The sequence below is a fragment of the Cygnus atratus genome, chromosome 3 (assembly GCF_013377495.2).
Source record: "Cygnus atratus isolate AKBS03 ecotype Queensland, Australia chromosome 3, CAtr_DNAZoo_HiC_assembly, whole genome shotgun sequence".
In the NCBI taxonomy this organism is placed as follows: domain Eukaryota; kingdom Metazoa; phylum Chordata; class Aves; order Anseriformes; family Anatidae; genus Cygnus; species Cygnus atratus.
In genome coordinates, this window is record NC_066364.1 from 25,298,849 (window position 1) to 25,309,740 (window position 10,892).

Below are 10,892 nucleotides of genomic sequence, written 5' to 3' on the forward strand. Positions count from 1 at the left end.
GTAAAAAAATTCTGTGAATATCACTGCCCCAAACGGAAAGTATGCACATGCTATATGCAATTTTTTCTTGTTTTTTCTTTCTTTTTTTTTTTTTTTTGGCTTGTTTCTCAAAAAATAAAATGCTTAGAAAAGAACAAAACTGATAAATTTTATAATGACATGGCACATTTCCAATGTATATTGAGATTTATTACTACTAATGTTTGGCTTTCATTTTGAGTTCTGAAAGCATTTAAAACTCAGTATTAAAAAAGCCTCACAACAATCTTCTGAAGCAACTTTATCTCTATTTTACAGGTAAGGAAACCAAGTCACAAATAAAGTATTTGCCACAGATAACACAGTGAGTCAGTGGCAAAGTCAGGAACAGAATAAAATTCTCTCTACTGTTATGGCTTAACTCTTTTCCTGCTAAGAAAATTCATCTTATCCCTAATATGTTGTTTCACGCCACTTGTCTTAAAGATCAGGAAAAATGGCCAATTTGCACTGTTAAAATTGTTGCAAAGCCAATTATTTTTTTCCACATAAGCACAAAAATGCTACTTAAAGGGTTAATTAAACTGCTGTGCTGGTAAACATTTTTACCGGTTGCTGGTCTGACCAGTGTTTAAATACTGACTGGTACAGAAGAGACTGAGCTCGCCCTGGACTCCCTTGTCTTGGTGTTGGGCATGGATATAGTACAACAGGATACTCCCACAGTGGCCTCAGGCAACTCGTCTTCCTCTGTCCACTCATTGAGATCTGGGTTATAGCACTGAATGCACTTCTTATATTTTTTCTCTATCTCATTCCAGCCCCCCACCAAGTAAATCTTCCCGTTCAGCATGGAGGCGCCGGCCGTGCTCACTCCGGTTTGAAGGGGCGCCACGTAACTCCACTGCCCCGTGTAAGGGCTGTAACACTCCACGGGGAGGACGTCCACCCTTTCCCCTCGCCCGCCCAGCTGCGACCCACCCATGACATAGACCCTCTCCAGCAGGGACACGGCGCAGTGCCACCCTCGTGGAGTGCTAAGGCTGGACTTATCCTGCCAGCTATCGTTGCTGGGGTCATACATGCACACTGAACGGGAGTAGGCGCTGTTAATGTAACCTCCTGTGACCAGGATCCTACCATCCACCACAGCGCTGGCGTGGCAGCAGCGGGGCACCTCCAGGGGTGCCTTCATCTGCCACTGATTAGTGGCAGGCACGTAGCACTCAACCGAGGAGAGACAACCCTCTGAGTTGCGACCACCCACTGCAAAAAGGAGGCCATTGAACACGTTCAGGCTGAAGTGGGTACGCTTCTGATTCATGCTCGCCAGGTGAATCCAGGTGTTGAAACGGGGATCGTATCTGAAAGCATTAAAAACAGAGGGTAACCATCCCACGTGCAGCTATGGTAAGTTCTACAACTCCTATATCTGTCCCACTACTACAGTGGCTGAGGAATGCTAAATCACTATTGTGTTCAGCTATTTCTTTAGCCTGGCAGAAGTCAGTAGAATGACACTGGTACTCCTGTTAAATTTCAGAATAAATTTAGTTTTTTATTGGAGAAAACTGTGTTTGTACCATCCACATCCAATATTATTTCAATAAAGTAAATCTGTCTCCTTTCTGTAATTTGAGTTTGCATAATAACCTCATAAGAATATTGGAAAGCAATAATTTTAACATACAATAGAAATTTTAAAATGATTGCGATTTATGCCTACAGCAAGGATGACAAAATTTACTCAGACAGTCTTAAAAAGTGTTAGGTGGTGGTTTATATTTGCTCCTTTTTAGTAAGGGTAAGTGTTCTTTCCCTGCCACTCCTATCAAGTAATATTTATGTGGAGAGGATATCTTTGTTTCTGAACCTATGTGAAATAATATTCTATGTCCCTGACATTTCAACAAGCAATTTAGAAGTAGCAAATAGAACATAACAACTCCTTTGGACAAGGAGTTGGGTGAGGTGCATTAGTAGACCTATACATTTTTCCCTTTGCATGCCGAAGGGACCAGAGAATCACACAAGAAAAAGACTATGAGGAAGTGAAGAGTAATCGCTAGCTGTTATATGGCATTCTTATCGGTAGCTCTGAAAGTAAGTTCACAGACACACTGATGTGAATTGACATTGTCAGGAATAAAGGCTGAAGAGGGAGCAGAACACCAAGTGGACCACAAGGATTCCCCCACCTCCTTCACACAACCTGGGTGTGCAGCGAGCACACAACTTGCTGGAGAATGTGAGGCATAGCTTCGAGGCAGAAGGTTGGGAGAGCAACAGTATAGTCTCCTTTAAGTGATGTATTTTTCTGAAAAAGCAGATTACACAATAGAAATGACCTAGAGAATTTCCCTTATTCATTATCTTTATATGTTAGTGGACCTCTCTGGGAGAAGTTATCTTAATGTTCTTTTCTGGGAGCAGAAAAGGAAGCACTGGTAGGCTGCATATTGGCATTGCTTGTCCATAGCCTGTTACATGGTCTGTTACTAGATAAAAGATGAGTTTTCTCACCTCCAGCCTTTGCTTCAAGCTACTGTGTGCCATCAGCTTTTAGCCTGAACTAATCAATAACTAGTACCATTCATCTGACTACTGCACGTTAGGCTACATACTCTTTTGCCCTTGCAATCACCAGTATGGTTGTTAGATGATGACAGATAAGAATTGTAAGCAAGGTACTGTTTGGAGTACCTTGGAGGATAGAAATACAGCCTTCAAGAGGCTATGATGTAGTTTCTAAACTCGTCATAAATAAAAAAGCCAAAGGATATGAAATGCAGTACAAGAGCTGTTAAAAATATGGTGAATGGTGCACAGAAAGACAAGATTATAATAACTCAGAGAATTTTTTGGAACTTTCTGTGAGGCATCATCAGCTCTTGAAATTTAAAAAATCTTACCTTGCCTGATTTCATGCATTTAAATGTTACCTTAGAAACTCTTAGAACTCCTGTTTATTCTCCCATTTATTTCCTCCACTTGGAATATGTTTTCTCAGTCTTCCCGTCTTCTCATTGTGCATGGGTATCCATGGTGAAGTTTTTACATATTTCAGTTGCGTTCTTCTGTTCATTCAAACTCAGTACAGAACACCATCCATACCTCCTCCACCCTGTCCTCCTTATAGGTACCTGATCTGATCACATTGCACATCACAACCCAGCTCAGTCTTCTCCCTGCACTGTGTGGAATGAATAAATAAATAAATAAATTTAAATAAATAGTTACCTGCAGAAATTGCTGACTGCATGCTTGGCTTGGTTCCTGGCATCATTCTGGTCTTCCCCACCGGCCACATAGAGAAATCCATCCATCACCGTCACGCACTGGTTAAAACTTTTAGCAGGCATCTCACTAAGCTTCTTCCATCCCTTTTCAGGATCTCTGTATAAGATGTCTCTGCTAAGAGACTTCTCTGTTAGAGCAGGGCGTCCCCCAACAGTAACTAACACTCTGAAACCTCCACGAATCCTTGTTCTTCTGGACTGCAGTGTATTCTGATGATATGGAAGCAAATGATAGTTCATGGCATCCACCAGGAGCTTATGGCAGTCAGCATCTTGCATCATTCTTGGAACAGTTTGAACATAATTGACAAGGTCTTGAGCCGAGATGGTACCAAAACGGATGTTGCCTAAGAGATCAGCAGCAAACTTTACTCTTTTTTGGTCAAATTCCAGCCATTTTATTGCAATCTGGAATGCAACAATTTCAGAAGGAAGCTGTAAGTCATCATCCGCAAGAAGTTCATTAATCTGATCAAAAGTAAGTTTTAAGAACTGATCTGTTTCTGAAAATTCAATGAAGTTGTCTCTAATAAATTTGTGTGCCGCCTCCTTGGTCGTTTTTAGTCCGTACGTTTCTGCAATATTGGCAATGTACATACAATTCTCAACACTGATTTCTTGGATTAGAAAATCACAGCACATCTTTACAAGGGAGTGAATCTGAAGATAAATTGCTGTGGAAATAATACTACCTATTGTATAAAGCGAGAGAGTAAGTTTTCCAGTGTAAGCATAGGTGATAACAGTAGCTAGACCCAATGGGGACACATCATTGAGGTCTACTCTTTGGGTGGATGGATCTTTCTTTAAGATGTTGTGAAAGTAGTCACTGATTGAAGCCATCACCACCTTATGAACACTGAAAGATTTGGTTTTGGTACTGATAGTCAAATCACAAAGAAAATTCTCTTGTCTCATCCTGCTTAGACCTTCCAAGAGATTAGGGCTATATGATGAGTCAGAAACTTCAGATGAGATGCAGCTGAAACCATTGCCTCCTTCTAAGAGTCCATTCAAGCCATTTAGTTTACTGAGGGGACCGTCTTCCACAATGATAGTCGTTTCATTGATATCTGCTTTGTTCTTCTTCACATTCTTCTTCTTAGGTGCCATGACTGCAATGAAATATTACAGCCAAGAGCTTGCTAAAAATAAAATGAAAAAGTTTAGAGCTACACTGCAGTTGTGAAATTTAGTATCTGAGTGGTTATGCAACAAAGCTAACCTTTGTCAATACATATAAATGCCACAAAAATAAAACACGTGGGATAATCTACCTCTCTAAAAGCTATTATATGGTCCTAAATTGTAATGTGGCTGCTTATTCATAACAATGGATACTCAAATTACGAAGAATAGAACTACAAGTAATTTTCCTTTTTTAATAACAAGATCATAAAAATAATATTTCCATATTGTCATCACATTCAAAGAGTTAAATTATCTTCCTAAACATTAAACAAGTTTGCCAGAGTGTAAAATTTTGGAAATATATATTTAAGTCAGCCAGGCTCTAGATCTGAAACATAGGAAAGATATGGGCCAGCTTTGTTCTAGGGCTAATACAGATTTACAGGTAAGTGAATTCAGAGTTTGACCAAGAAATATTAAGAGTTGGGGAAATACTTAAAGAAAGAGTAAAGTAAAACATAAAGGAGAAAGTGAATTCTGGGTATAACGTTATCTTGATTTTAGATTTAGGATCTGCTCCAAATTGCTTCAATTTTTATAACTTTAGATTTATGAGACTGATGATATTCTGTTTCCCATGACAGATTTGCAAATACCTTCTACTTATAGACCCTTTGCTTGCTTTTCGATGTCAGTAATTTGAAACTATTAAACTTAACCTTCCTTTTAGGATTTTGAGGACATTTAGGGAGAAGAGATGATGTCTAACTTTTATCTGGAAAAAATGTCGTGCAAACTGTAGCCGAATGTATTACCTTAAACAGGTTCTTCATGTGTGAAGGAAATAATTGTTCACATACAGTTATCTTAGAAGAGATATTTGAACCACACTTATCAACTCTAGGCAAGTTCAGCTTTTGCTGAAATGAAGACGCAGGTTTTTGTCAAACACAATGTGAGATGGCTCTTAAGTAATTCTCAAAAGGCTTATTTTAAAAAATATGTGTATGCAAACATACAGTGAAGGAAAATGTTGGTCTTCAATAACAGAGTTAAAACAGAATTGCTGAGATCAGCATGCAACCTGTTCAAATATAGCATTTCTCTTTGATATCCATTGATTTTAAAAGAATTTACACAAGATTTTTTTTGTGTCTTGTCTTACACAAGAATTTACACATTCTTTGTGATCCTTGTGCTCACAAAAGACAGAAGATGAAGTATTGTTACTTAATGATAAAACAATCTGGATTACTTCAGATAATTTATCAGAAGTCATATTTCAATGCAGTCACATTTCAGTCTGAAATCTCAGCACATCAATTTTCCCTTAAGCCCGCAGCATGTAACAAAACAGTAATTTAATTATAGAAAGGAATGGTTGCTGCCTGCGAGTACCAGGATTTTTTTTCTTCTTTTACCGGGTGATGACTGCGTGCAGAGCAGCAGAGGGAGAAGGCCATCCATGTGTGCTGGAAGTGTCAGTGTCAGCGCAAGCTGACGTGAGCTGCGGGCCCTGAATGTCTGGGTGCCAGCACAGGGGTCAGCTGCTCCCCGCCTCCCCCCGCTCCGGCTGCATTCCCAGAGCTGCATCTGTTGAGAGCTATCAGAGTCACCTCCGAGAATAGCAACCTCCTAGCAGCTTGCCATTTTAAGACAGGTTCAATCGGAGGTGCATCTGGTGCTTCAGTCTGCTTCGTTGTTTAACGCAACTTTTTGCAATAAAACTATGTTATCTCCCCTGCAGTGTATGATTATTGACACAGAATAAAAGCAGAACAGAACTTTTGGATGTCTTTGTATGTCAGCCACATAGTTATAGCTTTTCATATTAATAGCCACAACTTCATAGCTGGCAAGGGCATATTTGTTTGGCAGTCATATTTGTGGTTCTATGTATTTTTAGAGACCCATAACTTAAAAATTTTAATGCATGCACCACTTAGTGTTTATTGCCTCACTAAATCATTGCGGAGCACATTTAAATATGTGTCATTTGAAGCTCTCTGTTAAAAAATGTCCACTTTCCAAAGTTTTTTCCTGAACACTACTTTTCTGTCAGCAGAAATTGCACTAGCTAGTTTAGTGTATAAGTGCATAAGTGACAGGAAATGCAAAACCAGTGAAACAAATCAAGCAATCCTGTAACAAATCCAAGTTACTGAGCTTTGAAATCCCTGGACGATTTGGTTTCCTCTAGCTGTTTGCCTTCCCCTAATTTCCTTTTGCTTTACAACAACTTATGCCAAAGGACATTGAGGGTCCCAAACCAATGCATTCAAACACACAACCTTCCCCCCTTTAATATGCTATCTTCTAAACACTATCAAAGTGAGGCGTTAAAAACCCCTTACCCTCCTCAGAAAAATGTTGTCCCAGAGCTGTCCAAGAAGCTGTCAGTGAAAATGCCTCTTCCTAAGAAAAAATGAGAAGACAAAGAGACGAAAAGTGGTAAAAAGAAAGGAGAAAGATCGGAGGCCACTTGGTATGTCCCAGCTTGTGGTTTCTAGTGTGACCCTTTTCTGCCACAGTGAGCAAAAGAGACCGGAGCCTGTGCTCGGTGCTCTTTAAAATGACCCCTCCTCTCGGTGCCTTGCTCTCTGCCTCTGCCCAGCCACGGGAGTTAAGTTTCCCTGGCCTGCCTGGCCTTCAGAAACTAGGGGAACAAACCTGGATACTTGAAATGCTCCGGTACAAGGCAGAAAAGGAGGTAGATGAAAATGGCAGACCCACAGCAGACAGTGATTGTGCCAAGTAAGCGTAGGGTGGACCATCAGATTCCCCATCCTTGGGTGCCCGGGCTCCCTGAGCAATGCTGGGAGACGGTGAAGTTTAAGGGTGGGATGTGCAAAAGCCAGTATGCTCTGGGGGACACGTCTAAAACAACCAGCAGGTAACACCACGGAGAAGTTGGCACTTTAGTTCCACTTTTCATCGGAATGAGGTGTTTGCCTCCAGGCAGAGGGAAGGGAGCAGACTGACAGGGATTCACTGTCATGTCCTATTTCTCGGCGTTAGCTCACTGCTTCCATATAGGCTTGTCTCGGCTTTCAGGGATACTGGCTCACAACCCCTGATATATTTGCGCAGAGATCTGAGCTCTGATCTGTCTCTCAAGAAGGTATCCCGACTTGTGGGTTAGAAAATACACCGGAGTGTTTTACCTTCAAGACCTCTGGCCAGAAATCCCCAGGAAAAATTTAAAGCCAAGTCTCCACATCCCAGAGGAATTTCATACCATGGGGGTGATAAAGGGGGTGGGGGTGACTGCATGGGGAAGGAGGGACATCGGGGGATACGGACAGCACAGAAAGGGAAGATTTTCTCTTGGCTGGACTTCATGTAATGCTTAATCCGATAGATTTATTAGATTAGCTTCTGGCTTGGATGGGCTTTTACAGCAACTGCTGCAAAATAACACTTGTCGTTTCGAACAAAAGGGCATTGCTCCGCTAGTGTAGTTACATGACAAATATGAAAAAACAGAACGGGGAGTAGGATGTTGTCAAACTACTTCTAATAGCTCACAGCCAGACTTTTATCAATTTGTGTAATTAAATGATGCCCTAAAAAGCCAACATTTTTCAGAGAAGGAATATCTTCTTTGTTATTTTTCAGTTAGTTTATTCATTAAAAGGGGCATTTATTCTCCAGAGTGAATATGCTATCATGATCTGTAGAAAATAAAAGATCACTCTAATTTTAATACCATATCATAAAAACATATTTGCAAGATGTAAAATAAATTTAAGTCTAATTCAGAATCTAAAAATGTATTTCCAGCATCCCTATATGATTCACTGTGAAAAAAAAAAAGCACACAAACTACAAAAAGGAAGTATCCCCCCTGAGAATACAAAACTAATTTCTAATTTCCAGAAAACACTGAACATGCTTTGAGCTGTGCTGTGCCGTATAGAGATAAGCATCACATGAGGCATGCCTCAGCATTTCAGTGTATTAATGCTGACACAGTCAAACATCTCCCATATTTCTGAAACTCTGGTTGTACCTTAGGGCAAAACCACAAAAACTTTAGTTACTTGGTCTTCAAGATCAGAACACAGCTGATACCACACGTAGCTGTTACACAGCATGCAAGCTGATCTTGGAACCTGTCATTCTCATTTTCCATTAATTTGCATACAGCAAAGTCTCTTCACAGGTAAACTGTACTAGGATTAGCCTGGCATTGTGATACGTTTTTAAAATTCAGACTTCAATATTTTTTTTAAGATGCTGTTATAGTTAAACAGATGTTCTTAATATTATTTCCTTCAAATGACCTTCTATCTTGCTGATTATTTCCTTTCCAATGGGATAGAAATTAATTACTATGAAAATATTTTGATAATTGTCTACAGAAAATGTAAGTCCCTGCAAACTAGTTACAAATGATTTTCTCATTTAAAAGAAAGGATAGTACATATTTGGCAATATTTTAAGCTTGTCAATATGTATCTTTTTAGCTATAAGTAAATCTCATAAAAAATGAAAAAATAAAATAAAATTGCTCCATAAGCAGCTGTGTGAGTGACTAAGGACAATACAATCAATCCATGCAGCAGTAGCACATCATGTAGTAATGTTTTAACATTCTTTAGGGAAAAAAAACACACAAACGTTTCAAGAGATTTGCTCATAGCCCAACAAGCAAGAATAATTGTTATTATCTGCTCCACACACATGAGCCAGAATTAGCAATAGGGAAGGATCTTTTATCAGCAAACATAGGCCTCAAGGCAATTACAGCAATTATATCCTTTCTAATCCATGTGCAATCACTACTGCACTCTTTCTGGTAAATGTAAAGCCTTTTCTCTAATGTCAGCATGTCTCAATGTGTTTGTGGAATGCTAGCACCACAGCCATGGCTACATGGAGACTTGTTCAACTAAAACTGTTAATAAAATTATGGCTCAGCTTTAGATTATTATTGCTTTCTTGGCTCTGAACCCTTTGTGCATACTCAGCCAAGTATTATGCACCTCAAAAGCCCATATTTATTTAATGATGATAATTAGTTATGAAAGATATCTTTAAATGCATTAATCTGAATGTATTGAGTAATCTCACCCATAATGACTTCAGGAAGGCTGAAGCTCCTTCTGCAGATTGGAGATACCATGAAAGCATATTGAATTTCTGTTGCAACTGCAGTCTTTTTAATAAAATGATGGAAAAGAAACATACATTTTCTTTGTAAGCAACAGAATAAACATAGGATAAACCATCATAGTGTAGAATCAAATAACCAGGCTTTGATTTCATGGATGGTGGCTCAGAGAAACTGAGTGCAGTAAACCAACCAACACCTATTTGGTCGGTCAAATCTCCCCAACCACAGAGAGCTCCCATAATACTTGATCATTGCCTAATTTTGCTCAGCCAAATCTCTCACATCAGTTCAGCCCTTGGAACTCCTCCCTAGCTGTTCTTAGCTCATGCAAAGCCAACTTCTCTTCCTGATTCACAGTTTCCTAAGAGCACAGCTGGCAGCACACCACTGTTCTCTGGCAGGTAGTGACACAGAGCAATTATCAGAGCTAGCCTGTGTGCAGCACCCCCACTTCTTCATTGCAGGAGTTCCTCTTTGCAGTCAAACAAATCTTCATGACAGTTGGCATTGGAGGGCCTTTCTGAAGGACCAAGTAGGCTTGTCACTTTTCTCTGTAAAAATTATGACAAGTAATATGAGATGTTTTTTAGTTACGCCTGGGTAAGACACATATTTCTTGTTCTATTAATGTTTTTGAGATCTTAAATATTTTATTCTTCACTGGCATGAAATTGTGATCTTTCAGAAGATTTGTGCAGAAACACAGGAAGGAGATTTTCTTCATTCCACAAAACCCAGCGGCTTGATAATTAAGGCTTTCATACAGTGTACGGGAAACCCAGCTTCAATCACATCACTCATATGATGACCCGAGTCTCAACTTCCCTACTCAAAGATGACTTTAACCATAATGCTGCTGTGGGTTGAATCTCTTTCAAGATTTTCTTCTGCACAAATTCCACTTTGTGTAAGTAATTGAATATTATTAGGGCCAGAAAAAAAAAAAAAAAAAAGAGCGAGCAACCAGTTGTGGGTGGCTGATTCTAGGGTAGGGTTAATGAAGACTGTATACATAACGAAGATGAGCTAATTATTTCTGCAAAATAAAAGATGAGGATGTGAACCGGAGAGCCAGTCCTTGACAGGAAACTGGATCTGTTTTTTCCATATCCAACCCGAGTGCTCTACCTACTGCTTTGCACTACTGCCTGTTTTGGTTGCTCTACTGATAAATTTGCTACACGCTGTGCCAAGCTGTAATGAGATCTATTTTGCAACGTAATGTGCCAATACCAGACATAAAGGTAATCCTCTTTTGCCTACTTAAAATTCCCCTGTAATTTAGACTGGATACACTCTTTTTAACACTTCTCCCAAATGCTGTTTTAAGGAGTGAAAAGTGACCTACGTATCTAACTATTCTA

The 10,892-nt window shown here is 39.6% G+C and overlaps 1 protein-coding gene across 1 annotated transcript; it reads right to left on the bottom strand.

Annotated features, from left to right (window-relative positions):
* Window positions 1-169: 169 nt before the first annotated feature.
* Window positions 170-9,623, bottom strand: KLHL31 (kelch like family member 31). Its single transcript, XM_035543120.1, has 4 exons — window positions 9,486-9,623; window positions 6,764-6,824; window positions 3,220-4,423; window positions 170-1,343 (listed from the first exon to the last, which is right to left on the bottom strand). Exons 3-4 carry the CDS (start codon window positions 4,389-4,391, stop codon window positions 611-613), a joined length of 1,905 nt encoding a protein of 634 aa, XP_035399013.1. The 5' UTR covers window positions 4,392-4,423; window positions 6,764-6,824; window positions 9,486-9,623; the 3' UTR covers window positions 170-610.
* Window positions 9,624-10,892: the final 1,269 nt, after the last annotated feature.

Excerpts from the sequence above, each read along its gene's own strand:
- KLHL31 (XM_035543120.1), bottom strand. The coding sequence starts at position 4,391 with ATGGCACCTAAGAAGAAGAATGTGAAGAAGAACAAAGCAGATATCAAT. Across the intron at positions 1,344-3,219 it reads GCAGTCAGCAATTTCTGCAG|ATACGATCCCCGTTTCAACA; the intron begins GTAACTATTTAT and ends TAATGCTTTCAG.